Source organism: Vicia villosa, linkage group LG1 (genome assembly GCF_029867415.1).
Source record: "Vicia villosa cultivar HV-30 ecotype Madison, WI linkage group LG1, Vvil1.0, whole genome shotgun sequence".
Classification (NCBI taxonomy): Eukaryota; Viridiplantae; Streptophyta; class Magnoliopsida; order Fabales; family Fabaceae; genus Vicia; species Vicia villosa.
The window spans coordinates 17,840,803-17,863,608 of NC_081180.1; the positions used below are offsets into that span (position 1 = coordinate 17,840,803).

Below are 22,806 nucleotides of genomic sequence, written 5' to 3' on the forward strand. Positions count from 1 at the left end.
AAAACAAAATTTTGCTATGCTCGCTTAGCGGAGCTGAGCTCGCTTAGCGGGCACATCAGAACTCAGAAAAATCAGAATTGCACCAGCTGTTTCAATCACTCGCCACTTCACCTAAATTTCTCTTAAACATAAAAATAAACAAAACTTTACAACCGTTGGGGTGCCTCCCAACAAGCGCTTGTTTTACGTCGTTAGCTCGACGCCTTTATTGTTTCGGTGTTTGGAAAGTAGCCTCCTCTCGTTATGCCATGGTAACGTCTCACCGCACAAGCCTAAAGAAAGTTTCCTAACCAAAACACTCAAGAAACGTTATGAGTACAAATATATACAACAATTATACAAACATAAAAGAAAACACAAGTATACAATTATGTACACAAACCAACACATATGCACAAGTATGGAACACAAACAACTATTATCATACAAATAGAGAAAGTTGGTGAATGTTGGACTCACAAGTTGAAAAGTGAAGATTTTGAATAACGAACTAGTCCGATCTCAACGTGTTTCACCAACATTCACCAACAAAAGTATACTTGTATGCAAACATATACAAGTAAACTTATATGGTGAACATAAACAAGTAAACATATACAAGTATATATATATATATATATATATATATATATATATATATATATATATATATATATATATATATATATATATATATATATATATATATACACACACACGTGAAACTATACAATATATACGTTATATACAAAGCTCAAAACCACGGAAACTATTGCGATGCAATTCACATCCATCCCCGGCAATGGCGCCATTTTGTTGAATGCAGTATAGGGCAAGCAACAAAAAATATTTGGAAATATTGATCCGGGAATTATCGTCCTCAGAGATGGAGAGATGCCATTCAACAGTTTCTACGGTTTCGAGCTTGGGTTTGAATGAGCAAAAAGTAAACAAAGATATAGACAAGAAAAGAATAAACACATTCTTAGAAGAGAAATAACTTATCAGGAATGTAAATATATTCACTCTTCACAAACATACACTTACCAACCCGTTATACTCAACCTACGATACTCATCTATGTTATCACGTATCTCTCACATAAGCGTCCATCTCTGGAGCACAAACGAGATCATCTCACAACTAAGGTTATCTCTAACGCGAAGTTACGAGAACATCCGTATTATCGCGTCGGCGATCTCTCGCGCGCCGCTCAAACACGAAAGCATTACGTACAGATACAAACGGTGAATGCTAGCTCTAAATCTATCACTAGAGTTCAGATCCAACCGATTATCATCCTAGATAAGGATTCAAGAAGTTTATCTCTAAAGCACCCCAAATCCCCAGCATAGAGCAAAAATCCAGGATAATATCAACACAGATTTGTAAAGCAAGTTAAGCATAACATTATAATCGGTAAATATACATAAGATTCAAGTAAATATACAAACAAACCCAACCAAAGAGAAATACACAAAGAAGAAGAGAAATGAACCGAAGATCTCCCGGTTTGTCAGCTCCGTTCGACGCTCAATCCACCCCCGATCATCCTTATGCAACCTCCGAAGTTGTTTTCTAAGCTAATTTTGATCTAAGAATGAAGTTGATGGTGTTGGGACTCAAAAATACCCAACCCATAACCTAAAAATGTGATTTTTGCCCCTTTTAACGAGCTGCTGTCTTAGCAGGTCCGCTTAGCGGACCCCCTCCTCTCAGCGGACTCAAAATTGCATCCAGACTCTGATTTTCTCCGCTGGAGCTCCGCTCAGCGGACCCCCTCCGCTCAGCGGACTGACAGCAAAAGTGAAATCTTGTTTTCGCCATAAGTTGAGAACCGTAACTCCGAATTGCGCCCGGTTCGAAGCGTTGGAAAGCTTATTCAATGCTCTATCCAATAATGAATGAATGGAAACCAAAATGATGATTTTGGTCATCCTTATTTTGAGCCTTATTCTTTGATGAATTGGTAGAATTTGCATTCTTGAAGCTTAGCCTTTGGTCTTTATTACTCAATGCTTCAAATATGCATGAATACCTATAAAATGAATGGAAAACTATTAATTGGTATAAAAATGAATTAAAAACACAAGTATGCACATATTTACACAAAAGTTAGGATTTTATTACAAAAATCATAAGAATAGAATCGATAAGTGCCACAAATATATACTCAAAATATCGACATTTTGGCACTTATCAAACTCTCCCCAACTTGAAACTTTGTTTGTCCTCAAGCAATGTCAAATAAATCAAAGAATCAAAAGTAATAAACCAAAGAATTGTAAATCAACAAGTTTTGAAAACCAAAAACAAATGTATGGCTCAATACAAAAACGTATAAACAAAGTAAATACTTACCACTATACTACAACGAAAACATGTAAACGAAACGCATCTTAAGTACAAAAAGCATACAAAACATTCTAACACAATACATGCTATCTCATGAATCACACCTAGCAAAATTTCATCAATGGATGAATAACACACAAAGGTGAAGGACTTTTAACACTTATCCAACGATCTTGCAAACAAAAGATTAAATTATGCATTCATCCAAAAATCACATTGAAGATATAAAAGCAAGAATCACAAGGACTTTTCAAGGTTGTAATATGGCTTGGTTAACAAACAAGGGATATATCCTAAGGCTAATCGAAAGAAAAACTTGCCTAAACCTAAGGGAGTGATCAATCCACCAAAGATTCAAACACCAAAATCTCGATTAAACTTCTTCCTTAACCACAAGTTTCTCAAACCAATCACAATACTTATTAGCACAATTATTCACTTCTCTTTTCTTTTTCTTTTTTCAAAACTTTTTCACTTTTTTTATTCTTTCTTTTCTTTTCACATTTTTTTCTTTTCTTTTCAACCTCATAGCAACAACCAAATAAGTGCACAATCATTTTTCTCCCCAACTTGAATTCAACCACATCATCATGTGAATACTCCCTACTTCTAAGGCAAGGTAAAAATTCATACCAAAAATCATGGTTGAGGGTTCAAGAAAATAAAGAATCAATCATCCATGCAAAAATGAGAACTAAACACTCAAAGATAAGCATTTAGCAAAAACAACATGGACATTAAAAAAAAAGCTCAAAAGGGTTAACAAATGATCACACGCTCACAAGGTGAATTGACTATTTGGTTATGGTGGTTGTGCTCAAAATGAAACAAAATGCCTTGATCCTTTTCATGCTTTCATAAAATCAACATAAACAAAAGATTAAGCATAATAAAATCCAGTTAAAACAAAGATTGTGGCCTCCAACATATATGAACAATGGAAAGCTTCCTCACATTTATGGTTTGGGAACTAATGTGATTCAATCAACAAGCAAGTAATGCAAAAGAATGAATGGTATGGTAATTGTACAAATGAAAAGTTTCCTAAACATGTTATGCTGTAGAAAGCGATAAATGAGTACCTTGAATGATACAACTTCAAAAACAATATCCTACCATACATCCGCAAGTTGAAACACTCAAGCTTTGGAAAATCACCTCAAAAATCTTCGACTTACCGACAAAATTTGAGTACAAACAACCAATAAAAGAATTAGAAAAATAAAACTAGTATCTACTATTAATTAGCCTTGGTGAAAGTGGGAAAAATGAGTGAACCAAGTGGAATGGGAACCCCACTGGTACAAAGCAAGAAAAACAAAATTTTGCTATGCTCGCTTAGCGGAGCTGAGCTCGCTTAGCGGGCACATCAGAACTCAGAAAAATCAGAATTGCACCAGCTGTTTCAATCACTCGCCACTTCACCTAAATTCCTCTTAAACATAAAAATAAACAAAACTTTACAACCGTTGGGGTGCCTCCCAACAAGCGCTTGTTTTACGTCGTTAGCTCGACGCCTTTATTGTTTCGGTGTTTGGAAAGTAGCCTCCTCTCGTTATGCCATGGTAACTGTCATACCCCAAAATTTGCCCGATGAAAATCTACGTCTATTAATTCATCAGTGGTATTAAAATAAGGGTCATGGGGTTTAAACTTCTCTATTGTTAAACTCATTCTCTTATAAACCGTTTTGAGTTAAAGCAGGGGTGTAATCAACAGGTATTTGGGCCCAACCAGTTGGCCCAATTTATCTGTAGAAGGTTTGTTTTCTTTTATAATAATTAATCAATATTTATTTTATTGTTATAATTTTACTAAAACCATTATTATTTATTAATATTAGGATTTATTATTATTATTAAACATTTGAAATAATATTATGATTATTATTCGGATTAAAGTTATTATTATTATTAGGATTAGAATAATCAGTATTTTATTTTAGGTTAATATTATAAGTATATCAATTTTGGGTTATTAGGTTGATTGGATACCAGGCCCACTAGCAACCCTAACCTAATTTGTAGATGATAAAAGGACTTTTTTTCTAATCCTGGGGGGCGAAAAAAAAAGAGAAGAGAGGCCAATTTTGATTCAGGGGAGATTCTCACGTTCTGACTCGACACACATACCTATCACTCTCATTGTATATATTTTCACACACAGATAAGCATCATTCACGCAGTACATATACTCTTTTGAATCACAAAGAAAGGGAGGCTTAATATATATATATTCTCCATCCATATTACTAACAGCAAAGGAAAAGACAAGTACCTAATGCTAAGTTTTGTGAAGTTAACCGCATAATACACATAAATGTCATTTGGCAAGTTTTGTTGTTTTGTTATGTTTTATTTTCAGATGACAATATCAGGCCAATAGCGTGACAGCGTCATCTTCACCATCGCCGGCAACCGCTGACCAAAATCTCCGACGCTTTTAAGTAATTTTGCAGGGAGAAAGAAAAGAAGAATAAACGTCTCCTCCACCGTCATAATCAAAGTCGCCGCCACCGGAGATCCACTTCAGATCGCGCCGCCGTCAGCCTCCGCGCAACAATCACGAGCGCCGCGACTCACCGATTCGACCACGCAACAGCCACCGCACACCGCCAAAACGACCCCACGCACGGCCACCTCATCGATCACAAGCCAGGCCACCGTGAACCGTTTCGGACGAAACTCGGCCATCATCGAACAGCACCGCCAAGATCCTTTGTACCACCGTCACGGTGTTTGCTTTAATTTGCTTTGGGTTTGATTTTTGTTTCTACTTTTTCTTTAATGTTGCTTTGATGTATCCTATCGTACTACTGACTGTTGCTAAAGTGATTTTTGAGAATTTGTGTATTAGTTTTTTTATGAGAGAATAGGGAAAGAGATGAAGAAGTTTAAAATGAGAAGGCCATGTGTCAATTGGTAATTGGCTACTATAATTGGTGGAAAAGTCAAAAAAATCTCAAGCTAGAAGCAAGAAGATGAAGGCTACGTAACGTTAAGCTTTCTTTCTTCTTCTTTATTTTTGTTTGTTTCTCTACATTAATTATTATTATTGTTGAATGATTATACTATTAATTTTTATTTTCAATTTAATTATTGTAGTTTGGTTTTAGAATATGCTTTTAATTAATTATGTGAATTCAAATAATTTTGATTATTGGATCTAATGAGTGGTTTACTTAGTATATCTTGTTTTTAAAAGCAAAAATAAAAAGATTAATTTTAATTCAATTGACTCTTATTAATTCTCTCCTTGACCCGACTGAAGCTATCAGTCGCTTTAGACGAGAGATAAAAATACACAAATTAAAACACCTCTAATTTGCTGCCCGCGACGATCAATCTATTGATCTGAGTAACCAGCAATGCCCCTTAATCCGTTAGCTATACTGACCAAATCTATTGGTCATCGCATCTAACGGTGCCATATCAAATCAGGGTTGTACGCCCCAAAAATTAAAATATTCAAAACGCTTCAAATCAAACTACGGATTTTCATCCTAATTCAAAAACTGCGAAACGGTAATTCAAAATACCGTCGACACATTCAACTCTATTTCTAAGGCGTACAACCTTGTCCCCGAACTACGTTGACTCTGATTCTCCATAAGGAGATACGTAGGCACTTGGCAACAAGGCGAGTCCCCCTCCCTAAAATCTCAATTTTCCCCTATTCAATTCCTTAGCTATTAAACCTTAATTTTTAGCCATAAAACCTTTACCTTAGATTCAAAGCCAATAGGAAAGGGTTGAGGGTGCCTAACACCTTCCCTCGACCTGATTATAATAACTTACCCCGATCTCTAAACTGCGTAGGGTTTCCTATTCGCCCTTCAGAATAGGTGGCGACTCTAAAAGCTTTAATTTTTAGGGCAGGTTGCTACAGTAACGTCTCACCGCACAAGCCTAAAGAAAGTTTCCTAACCAAAACACTCAACAAACGTTACGAGTACAAATATATACAACAATTATACAAACATAAAAGAAAACACAAGTATACAATTATGTACACAAACCAACACATATGCACAAGTATGGAACACAAACAACTATTATCATACAAATAGAGAAAGTTGGTGAATGTTGGACTCACAAGTTGAAAAGTGAAGATTTTGAATAACGAACTAGTCCGATCTCAACGTGTTTCACCAACATTCACCAACAAAAGTATACTTGTATGCAAACATATACAAGTAAACTTATATGGTGAACATAAACAAGTAAACATATACAAGTATATATATATATATATATATATATATATATATATATATATATATATATATATATATATATATATATATATACACACACACGTGAAACTATACAATATATACGTTATATACAAAGCTCAAAACCACGGAAACTATTGCGATGCAATTCACATCCATCCCCAGCAATGGCGCCATTTTGTTGAATGCAGTATAGGGCAAGCAACAAAAAAGATTTGGAAATATTGATCCGGGAATTATCGTCCTCAGAGATGGAGAGATGCCATTCAACAGTTTCTACGGTTTCGAGCTTGGGTTTGAATGAGCAAAAAGTAAACAAAGCTATAGACAAGAAAAGAATAAACACATTCTTAGAAGAGAAATAACTTATCAGGAATGTAAATATATTCACTCTTCACAAACATACACTTACCAACCCGTTATACTCAACCTACGATACTCATCTATGTTATCACGTATCTCTCACATAAGCGTCAATCTCTGGAGCACAAACGAGATCATCTCACAACTAAGGTTATCTATAACGCGAAGTTACGAGAACATCCGTATTCTCGCGTCGGCGATCTCTCGCGCGCCGCTCAAACACGAAAGCATTACGTACAAATACAAACGGTGAATGCTAGCTCTAAATCTATCTCTAGAGTTCAGATCCAACAGATTATCATCCTAGATAAGGATTCAAGAAGTTTATCTCTAAAGCACCCCAAATCCCCAGCATAGAGCAAAAATCCAGGATAATATCAACACAGATTTGTAAAGCAAGTTAAGCATAACATTATAATCGGTAAATATACATAAGATTCAAGTAAATATACAAACAAACCCAACCAAAGAGAAATACACAAAGAAGAAGAGAAATGAACCAAAGATCTCCCGGTTTGTCAGCTCCGTTCGACGCTCAATCCACCCCCGATCATCCTTATGCAACCTCCGAAGTTGTTTTCTAAGCTAATTTTGATCTAAGAATGAAGTTGATGGTGTTGGGACTCAAAAATACCCAACCCATAACCTAAAAATGTGATTTTTGCCCCTTTTAACGAGCTGCTGTCTTAGCAGGTCCGCTTAGCGGACCCCCTCCGCTCAGCGGACTCAAAATTGCATCCAGACTCTGATTTTCTCCGCTGGAGCTCCGCTCAGCGGACCCCCTCCGCTCAGCGGACTGACAGCAAAAGTGAAATCTTGTTTTCGCCATAAGTTGAGAACCGTAACTCCGAATTGCGCCTGGTTCGAAGCGTTGGAAAGCTTATTCAATGCTCTATCCAATAATGAATGAATGGAAACCAAAATGATGATTTTGGTCATCCTTATTTTGAGCCTTATTCTTTGATGAATTGGTAGAATTTGCATTCTTGAAGCTTAGCCTTTGGTCTTTATTACTCAATGCTTCAAATATGCATGAATACCTATAAAATGAATGGAAAACTATTAATTGGTATAAAAATGAGTTAAAAACACAAGTATGCACATATTTACACAAAAGTTAGGATTTTATTACAAAAACCATAAGAATAGAATCGATAAGTGCCACAAATATATACTCAAAATATCGACATTTTGGCACTTATCAGGGCCTGATGGGTTTGGGGGAATATTTTTTTCATAATTATTGAAATATCATTAGACTAGATGTTATTGCTGCTGTCACTCAGTTCTTCACTCAGGGATGGATTATACCCAATTACAATGCTAACACTTTGGTCCTTATTCCTAAGATCAAGGAGGCTAGCAGTCTTGGTCAATATAGGCCAATTGCTTTGGCTAACTTTAAGTTTAAAATTATAACTAAAATTTTGGCTGACAGGTTAGCTAAAATTCTTTCCACTTTGATTTCTAAAGAGCAAAAAGGCTTTGTAACTAGAAGGAATATAAGAGATGGCATTTGTCTAACATCAGAAGTTGTTGATATTCTTAGTAATAAGAGTTTTAGTGGGAACATTGTTTTAAAAATTGATATTGCTAAGGCTTTTGACACCTTTAACTGGGATTTTCTGCTACAAACCTTGCATTGCTATGGTTTTAATGATAAGTTCTGTAATTGGATTAGGATCATTCTCAACTCAGCCACTATGTCTATAGGGTTAAATGGTAATCAGGTGGGCTACTTCAATTGCTCCATTGGAGTGAGACAAGGAGATCCTTTGTCTCCTCTTCTTTTTTGCTTAGCTGAAGATGTTCTTAGTAGAGGGATAACCAATTTAGTTAGTACTAACAAGATTAATATCATTAGAGCTAATAGGTCTTGTATGATTCCTTCACACACCTTGTTTGCAAATGATATTATTATCTTCTACAAAGGGGACTCTAAGTCCCTTAAGGCAATATCTAATCTTCTTTAGGAGTATGGTAACTTTTCTGGTCAGTTTTACAGTCTCAATAAGTCCTTAATTTATGCTGGTGGTATGACTTTTGCTAGGCATTACAGACTGGCTGATATAATTGGTTTTACCAAAGTTGAACCTCCTTTCATCTATTTGGGGGTTCCAATATTTAGAGGTAAGCCTAAAGCATGTCACTTTTTGAATATTGCAGATAACATCAAACTTAAGCTTGCTGGTTGGAAGGCCAAGATACTATCCATGGCTGGCAGAGTTCAATTGGTCAAATCAGTGATTCTGAGTATGATGATGCATTGTCTATCTATATACAATTGGCTTGGAACGATTATAAAAAAGCTAGAAAAATGGATGAGGAACTTTGTTTGGAGTGGCAGCATTGAGAAGAGGAAGATAGTCACCATAGCTTGGAAAAATTGTTGCAAAAAGTACAATGAGGGAGGTTTGGGAATCCCTTCTTTAAGGGCTTATAACACTGCAATTAATCTGCAACTAAGTTGGAAGTTTCTTAACAAGAATCAAAGCTGGACTGGTCTTCTCAAAGCTAGAGCCCTTAGGAATGACAGTCCTATAAAATACTCCATCAAATCTTCTATTTGACTGGGAATTAAAGAAGGCCTTGACAATGTGATTGAAAACTGTGTGTGGACTATTGGAAATGGAGAAAAGGTTAACTTTTGGCTTGATAACTGGGTTGGAGAATCTTTGGTGACCAAATTCAACATTTTGAAAAATTTCATTTTGCTCTAACATCAAAGGTTGGGGATTGGTGGATAAATAACTCTTGGTCCATTAAAGAGAGCATACAAACTGCCGTGCCAAATCTTTTAAATGTGATATCCAAAGTGACAATTCCTGAGGTAGAGGCTGAAGGTTTTCTGGCATGGAAGAACTCTACTGATGGGAATCTGACTCTTAAGCTGGCTTATGATAACATCATCAGACCCTGTCCTACAGCAACCTAGAATTCCTTCCCTTGGGATACTGATTCACCTCCATCACATTCAAAGCTTGTTTGGAAATATATGCACAGCAAAGTTCCTACAGATGACAACTTGAAGTTGAGGGGTTTCTCTTTTCTCTCAATGTGTAGTCTTTGTTTGAAGAGTTGTGAGAATGCTGATCATGTTTTCTTCGACTGCAAGTTTTCAAGGGATATTTGGAATTGGCTGGTTCAAACTCTCCAATTGAATATGGTGGTTAGCAACATAGCTGACTGCAAAGTAATAATTCAAAGTAATAGATCTCCTCAAGCTAAATCTGTTGTTCAAGCCTGCATTGCTTGTATCTTCAACCAGATCTGGCTTGCCCGTAATAAGGTAAGATTTGAAGATGCAAAGATGTCTTGGAATTCTTGTGTAGCTATTGTTTATGCTCAGGCCAGGATTGTTGGGAACAACATTAAAAAGACCTCCAGTTCTGACATTTCCAATTTCTCCTTGCTCAAGAAGTTTAGCATTTGTTTGAATCCTAGGAAAAATTGTTCCACCGATTGAAGTCCTTTGGACTCCTCCTCTTTGGGGATGGATCAAATGTAATACTGATGGTGTTGTGGTTGGTAGGCCGAGTCACGCTGCGTGTGGAGGAATATTTTGAGATCATAATGCTGATCATGTTTTGAGCTTTTGTGATTTCCTTGGATGCAACTCTTCTCATAGTGCATAGCTAATAGCAGTGTTAATGGCTATATAGATAGCCAAAGAGAAGAACATTACTAAACTATGGGTGGAAACAAATTGTGCTTTGGTAGTGAATATTTTCAAGAATCACGATTTTGTGCCTTGGAAGTTTTGGTCTCTTTGGCTTTTGTGTATGGATTATACGATAAAAATAGATTTCATGATCACACATGTATTTAGAGAAGCCAATTTTTGTACGAATTCCTTGGCTAGCATTGGATTAAAAAGCAAGAAATCTAGTCTTTTCCATTTTGTTCATGAAGATATCATTAGAGATTACTTGTTAGACAAGCAGGGCACCCCTCGTTTTAGGATTTCTCATTAAAGGGTCTTGGTTTGAACCCCCTTGTGTTTGTGTAATTTCCTTTTTGTTTAATGTTACCTTCTCTTTTATTTGGTTAAAAAAAATATAGAAATCATTTTTTTTAATTTTTTTTTATAAATTAATTTCAATATTATTTTTACTATTTTTTTTTTTTGTTTTTTCTTCAATGAACATATTAATTATACTATTGACTTTAAAAAAAAATTAGAATAATTTTGACAATTATTTATAGATATAGATAATTAACCACATATACTAATACACATATACTAAAATTGTAAATTCTGTATCGTATTCATGAACTAACAAGTAATTAAGTATTCACTAATTTCATCTATAGAAATCCAATAAGCCATTTAACACGTATTTGTGGCGGATTTTATCCGTTTATACCCATAGACATATTTTTTTTTGTCATTTCTAATCGTAATTTCGACAACGACAAAATTTTAATGACTCGTGCTGTGTGTTGGAGAGCCTTGGCAATTGACCAACACGGTTTTCCTAAATAATTTATTTTTACTTTTAGTAGAATATAAAATAATTATTTAATTTAATTTTTGGTCATTTTTCATTATTTATTTTCAATTATTTAATTTACTTACTTTCCAATTTTTTTAATTTATCAATTAGCTTAAATTTTTATAAATTTTCTATTATTTATAATCTAATATAGAAATCATATTTTCTTTTTTTATTTATAAATTAATTTAATATATTTTTCATACTTTTTTGTTTTTGTTTTTTCTTAATAAACATATCAATTACAGTATTACACCATCGACTTTTAAAAGAAAAGATAAAAATATGCAATAAAAATATTGGATTGATAAATGACCATGGTAAGGTAAAGAGTATATACAACTGTTACATTTCTTCAAGAAACTAAACTGAAAAAAAATAACATACAGAACTTCTAGACTCTCCCGCGTTACTTATATTCAACAAAACATCATTCATCAAAAACCTTCGATTTCGATCTCATTCTCTTCTCTTCTCTTCAGGTACATCAATCTCTTTTCATTTTTTTTTTATTAACTTTCGAATTCTTCATTATTCACGTAACGTTGTTTTTCGCCATTGTTTGCACATTTTTTTGTTCTTTGCCTTATATTCATGGATCTATCATGATAACTTTGTTATTACTGAAATCAGAAACAGATCAATAGATCGATCTTAACCGCCTTAGTATCGGTGATTTGTGATCAACATTAATTTGTATAGTTGATATAATTTTTCAGTTTTTGAGGAATTCTTCAAACATGGACGATGCTGGAGTCTCAAAAATAACTGCCAAACTGAAGGAAATATTTCAGAAGTGGCAAACGGGTTCTAAGGAGTGCAACGATGAAAATTCGGGTGCGAATAACGTTGGCATATCGCCGATGATTAACAAGAGGCTAAACAGTTTGATGTACTGTGATTCTGATGAAGATAGCTGCAATAGTCCTAAAGGACCGGATGATGTTCCTAAAGGGTACTTAGCTGTTTATGTTGGCCCGGAGCTTAGGAGGTTTATCATTCCAACAAGTTACCTTAGTCATTCTCTTTTCAAGATGTTGTTGGAAAAAGCTGCTGAGGAATTTGGTTTTAATCAGAGTGGTGGACTTACTATTCCATGTGAAATTGAGACGTTTAAATACCTTCTTAATTGCATGGAGAATACTCAGTTTCAAGATGATGATAACTCATGTAAGTTTATTGCTTTACTTCGTATCATTTCATATAGTATTACTTTATGGGTTACCTGGTCTAAAACTTCCCAGGTAGATTGACGCAGTTGGTAAGAAGTTGACTCACAAACCGAGAGGTCACGATGTGAGGATTTCTTTGAGGCTGATCTGTAAGAACCTCTATAAGCGCTCTCTGAGTCTTGAGGTCTGTCCTGACCCTGATGAGTCTCTGGAACCTAACTCACCTTACTACTGCAATATAAAGATTTTAGCGGTTTTTGCAATAGTGTCACCAATGTCAGTCTTAAAGTTTTGAATACTATGTGTTAAGCTCACAATTTTGTCATGGTTCAACACCGACAAAATATATAGAGACTTTAATTAATTATGGTTTAATTGTGTAAATTGTATAATAAAATCTTATTTAACTACAGTTTAATCATGACAAAATTTTAGACGTGATTAGTCTGTCTTGCAAACTCGTGTCATCGGCCTTAGGTCTTGTAACAACAAATGTAGCCATATTGACTATCTTAGCCTTGATTCTGCCCAATATCAAGGCTAACTATTGGACTTTTTGTAGAAAATCCTAGCTCTTTATTATGTTGTGCATTAGCATTGGTAGTCTTTTCTTTTTTTTTTTTTTACTAATTATGGGACTATTTATAAAATTGCAGCTGGAAACACATGAACTGTGGAAGAATGAATAAACTAATCTGGTCTTTATAGAGGTGGAAATCACAGTGCTGGTTTCAAGTGTGAACAAAGTTTTCTCTTGATTCCATCATTTATTTATTTATTTATTTAATTTCATATGAGAAATGATAGAATAACTTTGTTATTACTTTGTTAGAAATATTATTGTTTCCTATACAACAATTCATTGATCTATACAATGATTGTATTCTTTTTTATGCTATGATATTTAAGAACTGAATCCAATATTGTCCTTAATTCCTAATCCTTGTACTTTTCCTTCTAAATTCTGTTTACATATTCAAATGCTATAAACTGAAGACTAATTAGCAGAAGTTGCTTCTCTACTCTTGATTAAATAATTGTTACATAAAATGTGACATGTGCTTTTGTGACATAATCTTGAATCAAATCTCGTTTTGAGCTGTCTCTGATCCATTCAGACCATATGCTAGTTTATTATTGAAGTAAATAATAGTTAAAGTGTTCTTCATGTTCTGATGATAAAAGCATCCTTTATTCTCTGCATCGAATATGTGCACATGGAAACTTAGATTTTTTTTTTTAAAAGCTGTTATACAATGGGCTTTACTAAATTTAGAAGGGTGAACAGAGAGTGTTTTATGGTTTTTTTTTTTATGAAAAAAAGTTTCATTTAAAATTGTTTAATTGAGAGTTTGATAATTGGATAGAATATACAAATGGCTAAGTTGATTGCAAAATACATAAAACAAAACTATGTAAACTATTTTTTTTCAAAGTCACAAATTATTTATATTAACTTACAAAATAAAGAGGATAAGGATTACTAGAAACGGCACCACTTTTTCCTCTCTATGTGGCCTAATTCACTCCCTCACTATTTGGGAGAATGATTGGAGTTCACATTTTCATTGATGGATAAGAAGTTTGGGTAAAATGGAGATAAAAGAATGCAAGAAAAAAAAGAAAATTGCAACTAACTTTTTAATCTTAATTTCTCAAATCAGAAAATTCTGTTATAAATGCAACAACTAGGGGTTTATATACTATCACCCAAATTCAAATACAAACTTAAATGAAATACAAATGTAATTACAATGCTATATTTGAATTACTACTAACACCATAACTTAATTCATATTCAGCCAATTAAAAATCAGTAACACCAATTTCATTCCTCAAATTAATGAAGTGTTCAGTCTTAATAGCCTTGATCATCACATCTACAAGTTGCTTTTGAGTGCTATAGTGAACAACTTCAAACACTTCATTCAAAACTTGATTTCCCAGAAAACGATACTTAGTATCTATATGTTTGATTCTCCCATGCATCACTCGGTTATTGACAAGATTTATTACTTGCTTGTTATCAATCATCAGCTTGACTGATTTTCTCACCTTGAACTTCAATTCCCGCTGCAAATTCATCAATCAAACAACTTGACATGTAGACAATGATCCAACAATGTATTTAGCATTACAGGTTGACAATGCAACCACTGGTTACTTCTTGGAGCACAGAGAAATGAGAGCACCTAGATCAGAAATATGTAACATGTAGTGCTTCTTCTATCAACTCAGTTTCTGCACCAGTCAGAGTTTAAATATCATATCAGCTTAGCAACATCTAGCACTCCTGCTGGAAACACAATTCCATGCTTCAGAGTCCCCATTACATACCTGATTATTCTGACCGCAGCTTGATAATGTGACCACCTTAGTTTACTCATAAGTCTACTCACCGTTCCAACTGCATAACATATATCAGATCTAGTATTGCACAAATATCTCAGAGAGCCCACCAACTATTTGAAAGTTGTAGCATCTACATCTTCACCACTTGGATTAGAGTCTAGTTTATAGTTTATTTTTGTAGGTGTGACTACAGACTTACAGTTTATCAGATCAAACCTCTCCAGCAACTCAAGCTCATACTTCAGTTGGTGCACAATGATTTTATTTTCAGAGCGTAGAATCCTCATCCCTAAAAAATATACCATATTTCCAAGGTCAGTACTACAGCTCTTCCAATTGTTTATCTCAGCACTACAACTTCTTGTTAGCAATATGTCATCTATATAAAGACACCCCAAAATCATATTGCCATCAGAGGTATGCTGCACATACAAATCATACTCTATGTCATATTTTCTGAATCCCTGATGTTTGGAAAATGAATAAATTTCCAGATTCCTAGCTCTTGGGGTTTGCTTAAGCCCACATAAAGCTTTATGCAGCTTGTACACCACTCCTTCTTTATTCTCTATCACAAATTCAGGAGGTTGTAACAAATAAACTTCTTCTTGCAATGTACCATTCAGAAAAGAAAATTTTGCATCTAAATGTATCGGAGGTCAATTTCTATTTGCATCTATAGTTATGTTCGATCTGGTTATTTCATGTCTAGCTACACATGCAAACACTTCAAAATAGTATAAACTAGACTTTTGTAGTAATCCTCTAGCTACTAACCTTGAAAACCCATCTCACATTAATGGCTATCTTGTTCTTTGGCAAGATACTCAACTCCAAGTCTTGTTTCTTTCAATTTCCCCAAGTTCTTACTTCATGGCGTTTATCCACACCTTCTTCTTAAGAGCCTCATCAATGTTGACTGGTTCAACATCCCCCAGCAAGACACACTGAATGACTTTACATTCACAATCAATCTTAGTGTCACATAACAACTCAAATTTTGCAAGTTTCTTTGGTATCTGTCTGATTCACCTTGGCCTCTGGAGTTGCATAAGTTTACATTCAGAGCCAGATCCACCTTCAGAATTTGGATTACCACTAGAGGCTGGATTATCACCAAAGACTGGATTACCATCAGAGGTTGGACCTCCTTCAGAGTCTGAATCAATTTCATAGTCTGAGTCACCTTCAGAGTTTGAATCACCTTCAGAGTTTGAATCACCTTAAGAGGCATATTCTCCTTTAGTGACATCTTTAAAAACACATTCAACTCTAGAAGTAGGATTAGACTTGTTCCAATTCCATATTTTTGATTCTTTCACTATGACATCTCTATTGACATCAACTTTATTGGTGATTGGAAAATATAGCTTATAAGCACCCGTATTGTGGTAACCTATAAGTAACACGAAATTGCTTCTGTCATCCAATTTCCTTCTATTAACATATGGAACAAGTTTGTAACAAACAAAACCAAACACCTTTAGATGGCTCACACTTTGCTTTCTTCTAGTCTATTTTTCTATAGGAATTATTTCCTTTAACTTCTTAGTTGGACATCTGTTGAGCACATAATCTGCAGTTGCAACAACTTCACCCCAACATGCTTCTGGTCATGTCAAGCAAAGTTATGTTTCTTCTTTCATCAAGACCATTATATTGTGGAGTGTAGGATCAGTCACCCCGTGATCAGTACCATTCTCCTTACATAACTTCTTGAAATATCCATAATTGAACTCGCCTAGACCATCTATTATAAGAATCTTTAATCTTTGTCCACTTGGATTTTCAGCCTTCACTTTGAACTTCTTGAACTCAACAAACACCTCATGTTTGAACTTTATGAGTGCTACCCATGTCATTCTGGTGATCTCATCCACAAATGACATAAAGTAATTGTTCCCTCTAAGTTAAATTACTTCAAATGGACTACATAAATCAGAATGCCCCACACCCAAAGCTTGAGTTTCTCTTGGAGGAAAAGAAGAAAGGAAATCTTGGTTGCTTTCCTTTTATGATTACATCACACAATTTCTCTGGTGTCACAATCTTTGGATTCCAAGTATTAGATTCTTTGAATTCATATGCCCTAATCTTCTAAAGTTCAGATGCCTTAATGTCTTGTAGCACAACTCACTCTTCCCTACAACACTTGTTACACTAAGGCATTGAGTGTGTGTTGTTTCAACATTCACCTTGAATGTCCTATTTCTTCCTAGTTCATATTGCATAATCAATTTTTTATTATAGTCATACAACTTCAAGATATTTTCCTTCATGGTTATTGAAAACCTTTTTCAATCAGCTGGCCTACACTGATCAAATTGCTCTTCATTCCATGAACATACCATACATCCTTAAACAGAGCAATTGCTCCATTTTGCAATTTCACTTTAATATTTCATATTCCTTCAGTATTCAAATACTTATCATCAACACATATGATATTGGTTTTTCTACCAGAGTCAAAATCAACATGCCGTTTCTTGTTTCTAGTTAGGTGATTTGAGCAGGCAATGTCCATATATCACCAGTCTACGATTTTCACATTCATTCTCAGATGCCATCAACAACACAAGTTTATCCTTTGAATCTCCTTTGGCTATATTGGCTTATTCACACTTGTTTTCTTTATTTAACCTGCAAGCATATGCAAAGTGGCCAAATCTGTTTCAATTGTAACTCTGAACCTTTATCTTATCAAACTTCTCATTTTATTTTGAACATTCTTATGTTTATTATCTTCTGAAAAAGAAGGTTCTAACTTCTAAACATTTTTTTCTTGTTCTCTAGCCATACTTGCTTCTTATTCTTCTTAACAAAAGAAGCCTTCTGAGCCCGTTCAGACTCCTTTTCAGAGTTTCTTTCAGTCAGAGGCAACTCTTGTGCCTTTAAACTACTATGAAGTTCTTTAATTCTCATGATGCTAGTGTCTTTAGAATGTTCCAGGGCTACAACTGTGTAATCAAAATGAGGAGTAAGGCATTTGGGTATCGTCTCAATGATAACTTGTTCAGAGAGAGTTTCTCTATAAGCCTTCATATCATTTGTGTTCAAAGTCACTCTGAAGATGTAATTTAGTACCTTCTCATTATTCTTCATACTGATATTCTTCTATTTCTTGCGTAGGAACTGTAACTTCACTTTCTTCATTGATGTGTCATCGCCATAGCATCGCACTAGTATATCTCACGCAACTTTCACCGCCGCCGCGCCAAAAATATTCTTAAACACCTTTGTAACCATACCCTGATGAATATAGAACAACTCTTTCTGATCTTTCTTCCTCATATCACATTGTGCATTTTTTTGCGCTTCTGTTGCATCTTCTACAACCAGTGTGTAACTGTCATTGATAAGATCAAGAACATCTTGAGCTCCAAACAACACACGCATCTGAATCGACCAAATGATTCTAATTATTTTCATAAAATACTGGAAGCTTTGTGTTTAAGCTACCGTGTCCGATGTTTATCTTTTTTCTTGTGCAAATCACTCAGAACTTACAAAATACTCGCTTTCCAAACCTAAGAATGAAGAAATGTGCTTATTCTCTGATTTCAAACTTAAATTCAATGTGAATTTAAGGAATAAAATCAATCACACACCTCACAGACACTCGTGTTTCCCTAAACCAGAACTGGAGCTCTTGATACCAATTTGTTGGAATTCACACCTCCATTGATGCACAAGAAGCTTGAATACGATGAAGATGAAAGAATGTAGAGAAAAGAGAGAGAAAATTGTAACTAATTTTTTAATCTCGAAATCTCAATTTCTAAAATCAGAATTCTGTTACATTCAACAACTATGGGTTTATATACTAATATCCAATGTCAAATGCAAACCAAATGCAAACTTAAATAAAATGCAAGTGCAACTACAATGTTGAATTTGAATTACAACTAACATGAATTTCTCCTATTTTTGTATTTTGAATGTAAAGCCGGATGATTACAATCATGAACTTATTGGGCCTTATGATTCTAACACTTTTTGAATTAAGTGCCTTGAAGTTTTTGTTGAAATCAAGAAAACTAAGATTTTGCATCCCTTTACAATTTCATATTGTTTTTCAAAACAACTACAAATCCAATCTTGGACAACTAAAATTTAGTCTAACTTGAAGAAAACTATCTAAAACCATAGCTTTGTTAGAAGCTAGTTGGATCAAACTTAAACGCATTGGATGTGGTTGTAGTTCTTTCAACAGAGTCGAAGAATGGAGATTTCGACAAAGTCAGAATATAGTTATGTATTTCATGTAATGATTTAAGTAATCCTTATAATTAGATACATATGCTAGTATTCTATAAATTGGTTGTGCTCTCCCACTTTATATGAGAGATGGTTGGTGATTCACTTGTAAATAAATAACGCCCTTTGAGCAAGTGAATGAAAATCTTGTTTTAACCATCTTTGTTATCTCTTGTCTCTCCTCTCTTCTTAAATCTAAAGGTTTCTTGGTTACTAAGAAACTCGCTTGTTCTCACAATATCACTTTTGTTCTTGAAATTGAATTTTTCTCAACAAACTAGTGGAGTGAGCATGAATCAAGATACCTTCAACTATGAGATTAATAAGTTCACAGGAAAAAATGATTTTAAATTATGGTGCTTGAAGATACGAGCCCTTCTTGTCCAATAAGGCCTGCTAGAAACGTTGAAGAAATCTAAAACCATATATGTTGCCCTAACAGAAAAGGAGAAAATGACGATGGTCGAGAAACCCCACCAATTATGAGCTAATCTTGATCAATGTAGCAATACTTATAACAATCCATTTCCTTTTATTTACCAAACACTAGATTACTTATAATAGGGATATATGGTATATATGGTAAGTAGATAAGATAATTTCAAAGTACGAAATGATGATCATCTATCTGTCTCCATATCTTCCTTTATTTTCTTTCTTTATATAGTAACTATACCCATACTTCACCATACCAAGGAAATTTCACATGTACAACCTTTCAACAACCAAGTACTAGTACTACACACAAAGTTTTCATATATATAGTTTTACGTAACACTTACTCACACTAGAAGATACGATATTATCATCATATATGTATGAATTTTCACTCATATATTAAAGTGACACATGTATATATATATATATAGTAATTAAATTTGTATCATCACAACTTGGGAGGTGGACGAACCCAATCATCTCCTTGAATATAAGCCAAGCTCAAGAAAGGTTTTGCTTCTTCGTCAGATAGTATTCTTTGATATTTTAACCTTTCTGCAGAGGAAGCAGCACCTGGTCCAGTGCACTTGTATTCTCCAAAATAGATTGTCCTATATATAAATAAAAATATTAATTACCAATAGTTGAATTTCTTGTAATATAATTTTGAAAAATTATAAAGCTAATTATAACTAATTTGTTATATTCTCACGTTCATATGAGAAAAGGGTAAAATAATAAAAGAAAGTAGACATAATTCTTTAACTATAGCTATCAATTTATGGAGACTTTAAATATTATGGGTTAATAGTAGTTTACCCTCTGTAATATGAGCGTGTTTCGGTTTACCCCACCGTTGTCAAAGACAGGTTTTGCCAACGGTTTTTTTGAAAAAACCGTTGTCAAAAAGTAGGGAGGGGAAAAAGCAAAATTCGCTAACATTCCAAGAGTAAATTACTATTAACCCAAATATTATATATAAACAATCATGCTTAAGAATCTGAATATCAAGAATTAATGAACTTTAAAACAAATAAACTCCTTAAACTAAAGACTATTAAAATTTAAGTTGAGTTTTCAAACCTCATCTTTTTCACTTTTTTTTTGTATTTTAGACAAAATTTCAAGAAAAATGTTTTATTTTTTAAATTTTTTTTATGAAATAAAAATATTATCTCCAACAACAATTGTGAGTGCATTATGGTTGATGTAATTTTAAGTTGATTTAAAACTGCCTTCCGCATCCACAATCGCGGCTGTAATATTGTTGATGCAATATCCTTTGCAACTACATCAAGCCACAATTTCGGTGTGATTTAAAATCATGTGTGCAGCCCGCATGAGGAACATGGAACAATTTTGGCCAAGTTCCTTTAATTCTTTTCACCAAAAATTAAAATCTTAGAAATCTTAATTTCAACATTCCTTTGATGTAGTATAAAATGTTAACTATAACCGTCATTCAAGTGAGCATTTCAAGCATTTCTCAATCATAATTCACTATGCAACACCTGCAATATTGCATCGCAACACTTAACCGCAATCTAAAACCACGATTTCAAGTTTCTCTCCTTCAGTGTTCATACCACAATCGCAACAACTACAATAACTACAATCAAAATGACCGTGACCACAATTAAAAAACAGGTCTACCAAAAACTTACTCATTGGATTCATGATGGTGAAACCATCCTACAGAATTGACAACAGAGCTCATATAGGTATATGCAAATACAACCCTAGCGCTCCTTCTCCAACCACGTCCGAGGTAAGTGTTTCTGTAACCACTTCCTGTTACCTTACAGTGCACAAACGTAAATCCAGTGTCTTCAGACATGTTTTCCCTACCTTGTGCTGTTATAACATTCAAACCCTTCGCAACCGATTCTATCGTAGTTCTCTACACACAAATATCATCAAACATATATAACATGAATATCAACAATATTAGTGATTAATTACAACTATAGTACATACCAAGTATAACGATTTTCCATTTCCAAAGATGAAATCATAGGTTCCTTGAATAAAACAATCCTTGAAAAAATGTCTTCCTCTATCATCACACAAAGTATCCTGATATCCAATGAACTTGCAATTATAGAATGCAGCCTTATCCCCCGATATCCTCATCGCTAAAGCTTGTCCTCCAACACTATTTTCATTAGGCATAGGAGACGAGTTCTGAACGTAAACACAAATAACATGTCCATATCATAGGCACAATAACACTTAACCTATTCAAAATTTTATCAAGACACATGCCGGTCTTAAAAAACTGTCTGTTACTGCAAAAACAGCCGCAACAAAATGGTATCAGAGACTGCCGATACCAATACTGTTATTCACAGTTTTTATCGCAACGACAGTAATCAGGATCGCAACACTTTGATATGCACCAAAATAGGAAATGAGAATGCAACATAAGTTGAAATGGAAGGCATATATTTACCACAAATGCGACATTGACAGCAACAAAGTAATCAGCATCGACAGCGACGGTTGCACTATCAAGTGTCCCATAATGCAAAGCAGTTGCGTCGTAGGTAATAATTGGCATGTCATTGTCGTTCCCATTCCTTTCCCCATAAAACGTTACAAAACCCTTCGACTTATCAACCGTTATCTTCTCTCTATATTCTCCCATACCAATCCACACCACCACTCGCCTTTTGTTCCCTGATGGAATACTCTTAACCGCCTCCGTCACCGTCCTGAAGTCTCCGGTTCCGTCTTTCCGAACTCTCACAACTCTAGCACCGTCCTCCGCAGCTGTTAAGTGTTTGTCCAACAGGGTGGTTTCACGGTGGCGGTTGGATTCGGAAAAGGTTGGAATTACTGGAACAAGGTGGAGGAGTGCTAGTGTTAGTGTAGCCAATAATTTCGTTCCAGTTTTAACTTGACCCATTTTCTTTTTCTTCTTGTTTGCCTAACGTGTATATATTGAGGGAGGTGGGTATATATAGTGAGAGAGAGAACATGGAGGACATGTTATAATGAAGTGAACAATTTCAAAAAGAAAAGTTATTACTAATTAGGAAAATTCTAAGGTGGTCCAATTCTGGTCCAAATTTTTTTAAAAGAAAAAACATAAAAATATGTCAAATGTTTTTAAAAAATATTTATTTTTGAAGAAAAACAAAGAATAAATTATAATAAT

At 34.5% G+C, this 22,806-nt stretch overlaps 2 protein-coding genes across 3 annotated transcripts; one reads left to right on the forward strand and one right to left on the reverse strand.

Annotated features, from left to right (window-relative positions):
* Positions 1-11,686: 11,686 nt before the first annotated feature.
* On the forward strand, positions 11,687-13,569 carry LOC131601910 (protein SMALL AUXIN UP-REGULATED RNA 12-like). Of its 2 annotated transcripts, XM_058873844.1 has the most exons (3): positions 11,687-11,909; positions 12,147-12,597; positions 13,256-13,568. In XM_058873844.1, exons 2-3 carry the CDS (start codon positions 12,168-12,170, stop codon positions 13,267-13,269), a joined length of 444 nt encoding a protein of 147 aa, XP_058729827.1. In that variant the 5' UTR covers positions 11,687-11,909; positions 12,147-12,167; the 3' UTR covers positions 13,270-13,568. The 2 variants fall into 2 exon arrangements, with proteins under 2 accessions (XP_058729827.1, XP_058729831.1); XM_058873848.1 differs by lacking the exon at positions 11,687-11,909 and having other exon boundaries at positions 11,986-12,597; positions 13,256-13,569.
* A 6,245-nt stretch (positions 13,570-19,814) lies between these two features.
* LOC131601926 (putative pectinesterase 63) lies at positions 19,815-22,590 on the reverse strand. The gene is made up of 4 exons (XM_058873856.1): positions 22,099-22,590; positions 21,624-21,830; positions 21,311-21,546; positions 19,815-20,257 (listed from the first exon to the last, which is right to left on the reverse strand). The coding sequence occupies exons 1-4, from the start codon at positions 22,552-22,554 to the stop codon at positions 20,095-20,097; spliced, it is 1,062 nt and encodes a 353-aa protein (XP_058729839.1). The 5' UTR covers positions 22,555-22,590; the 3' UTR covers positions 19,815-20,094.
* Positions 22,591-22,806: the final 216 nt, after the last annotated feature.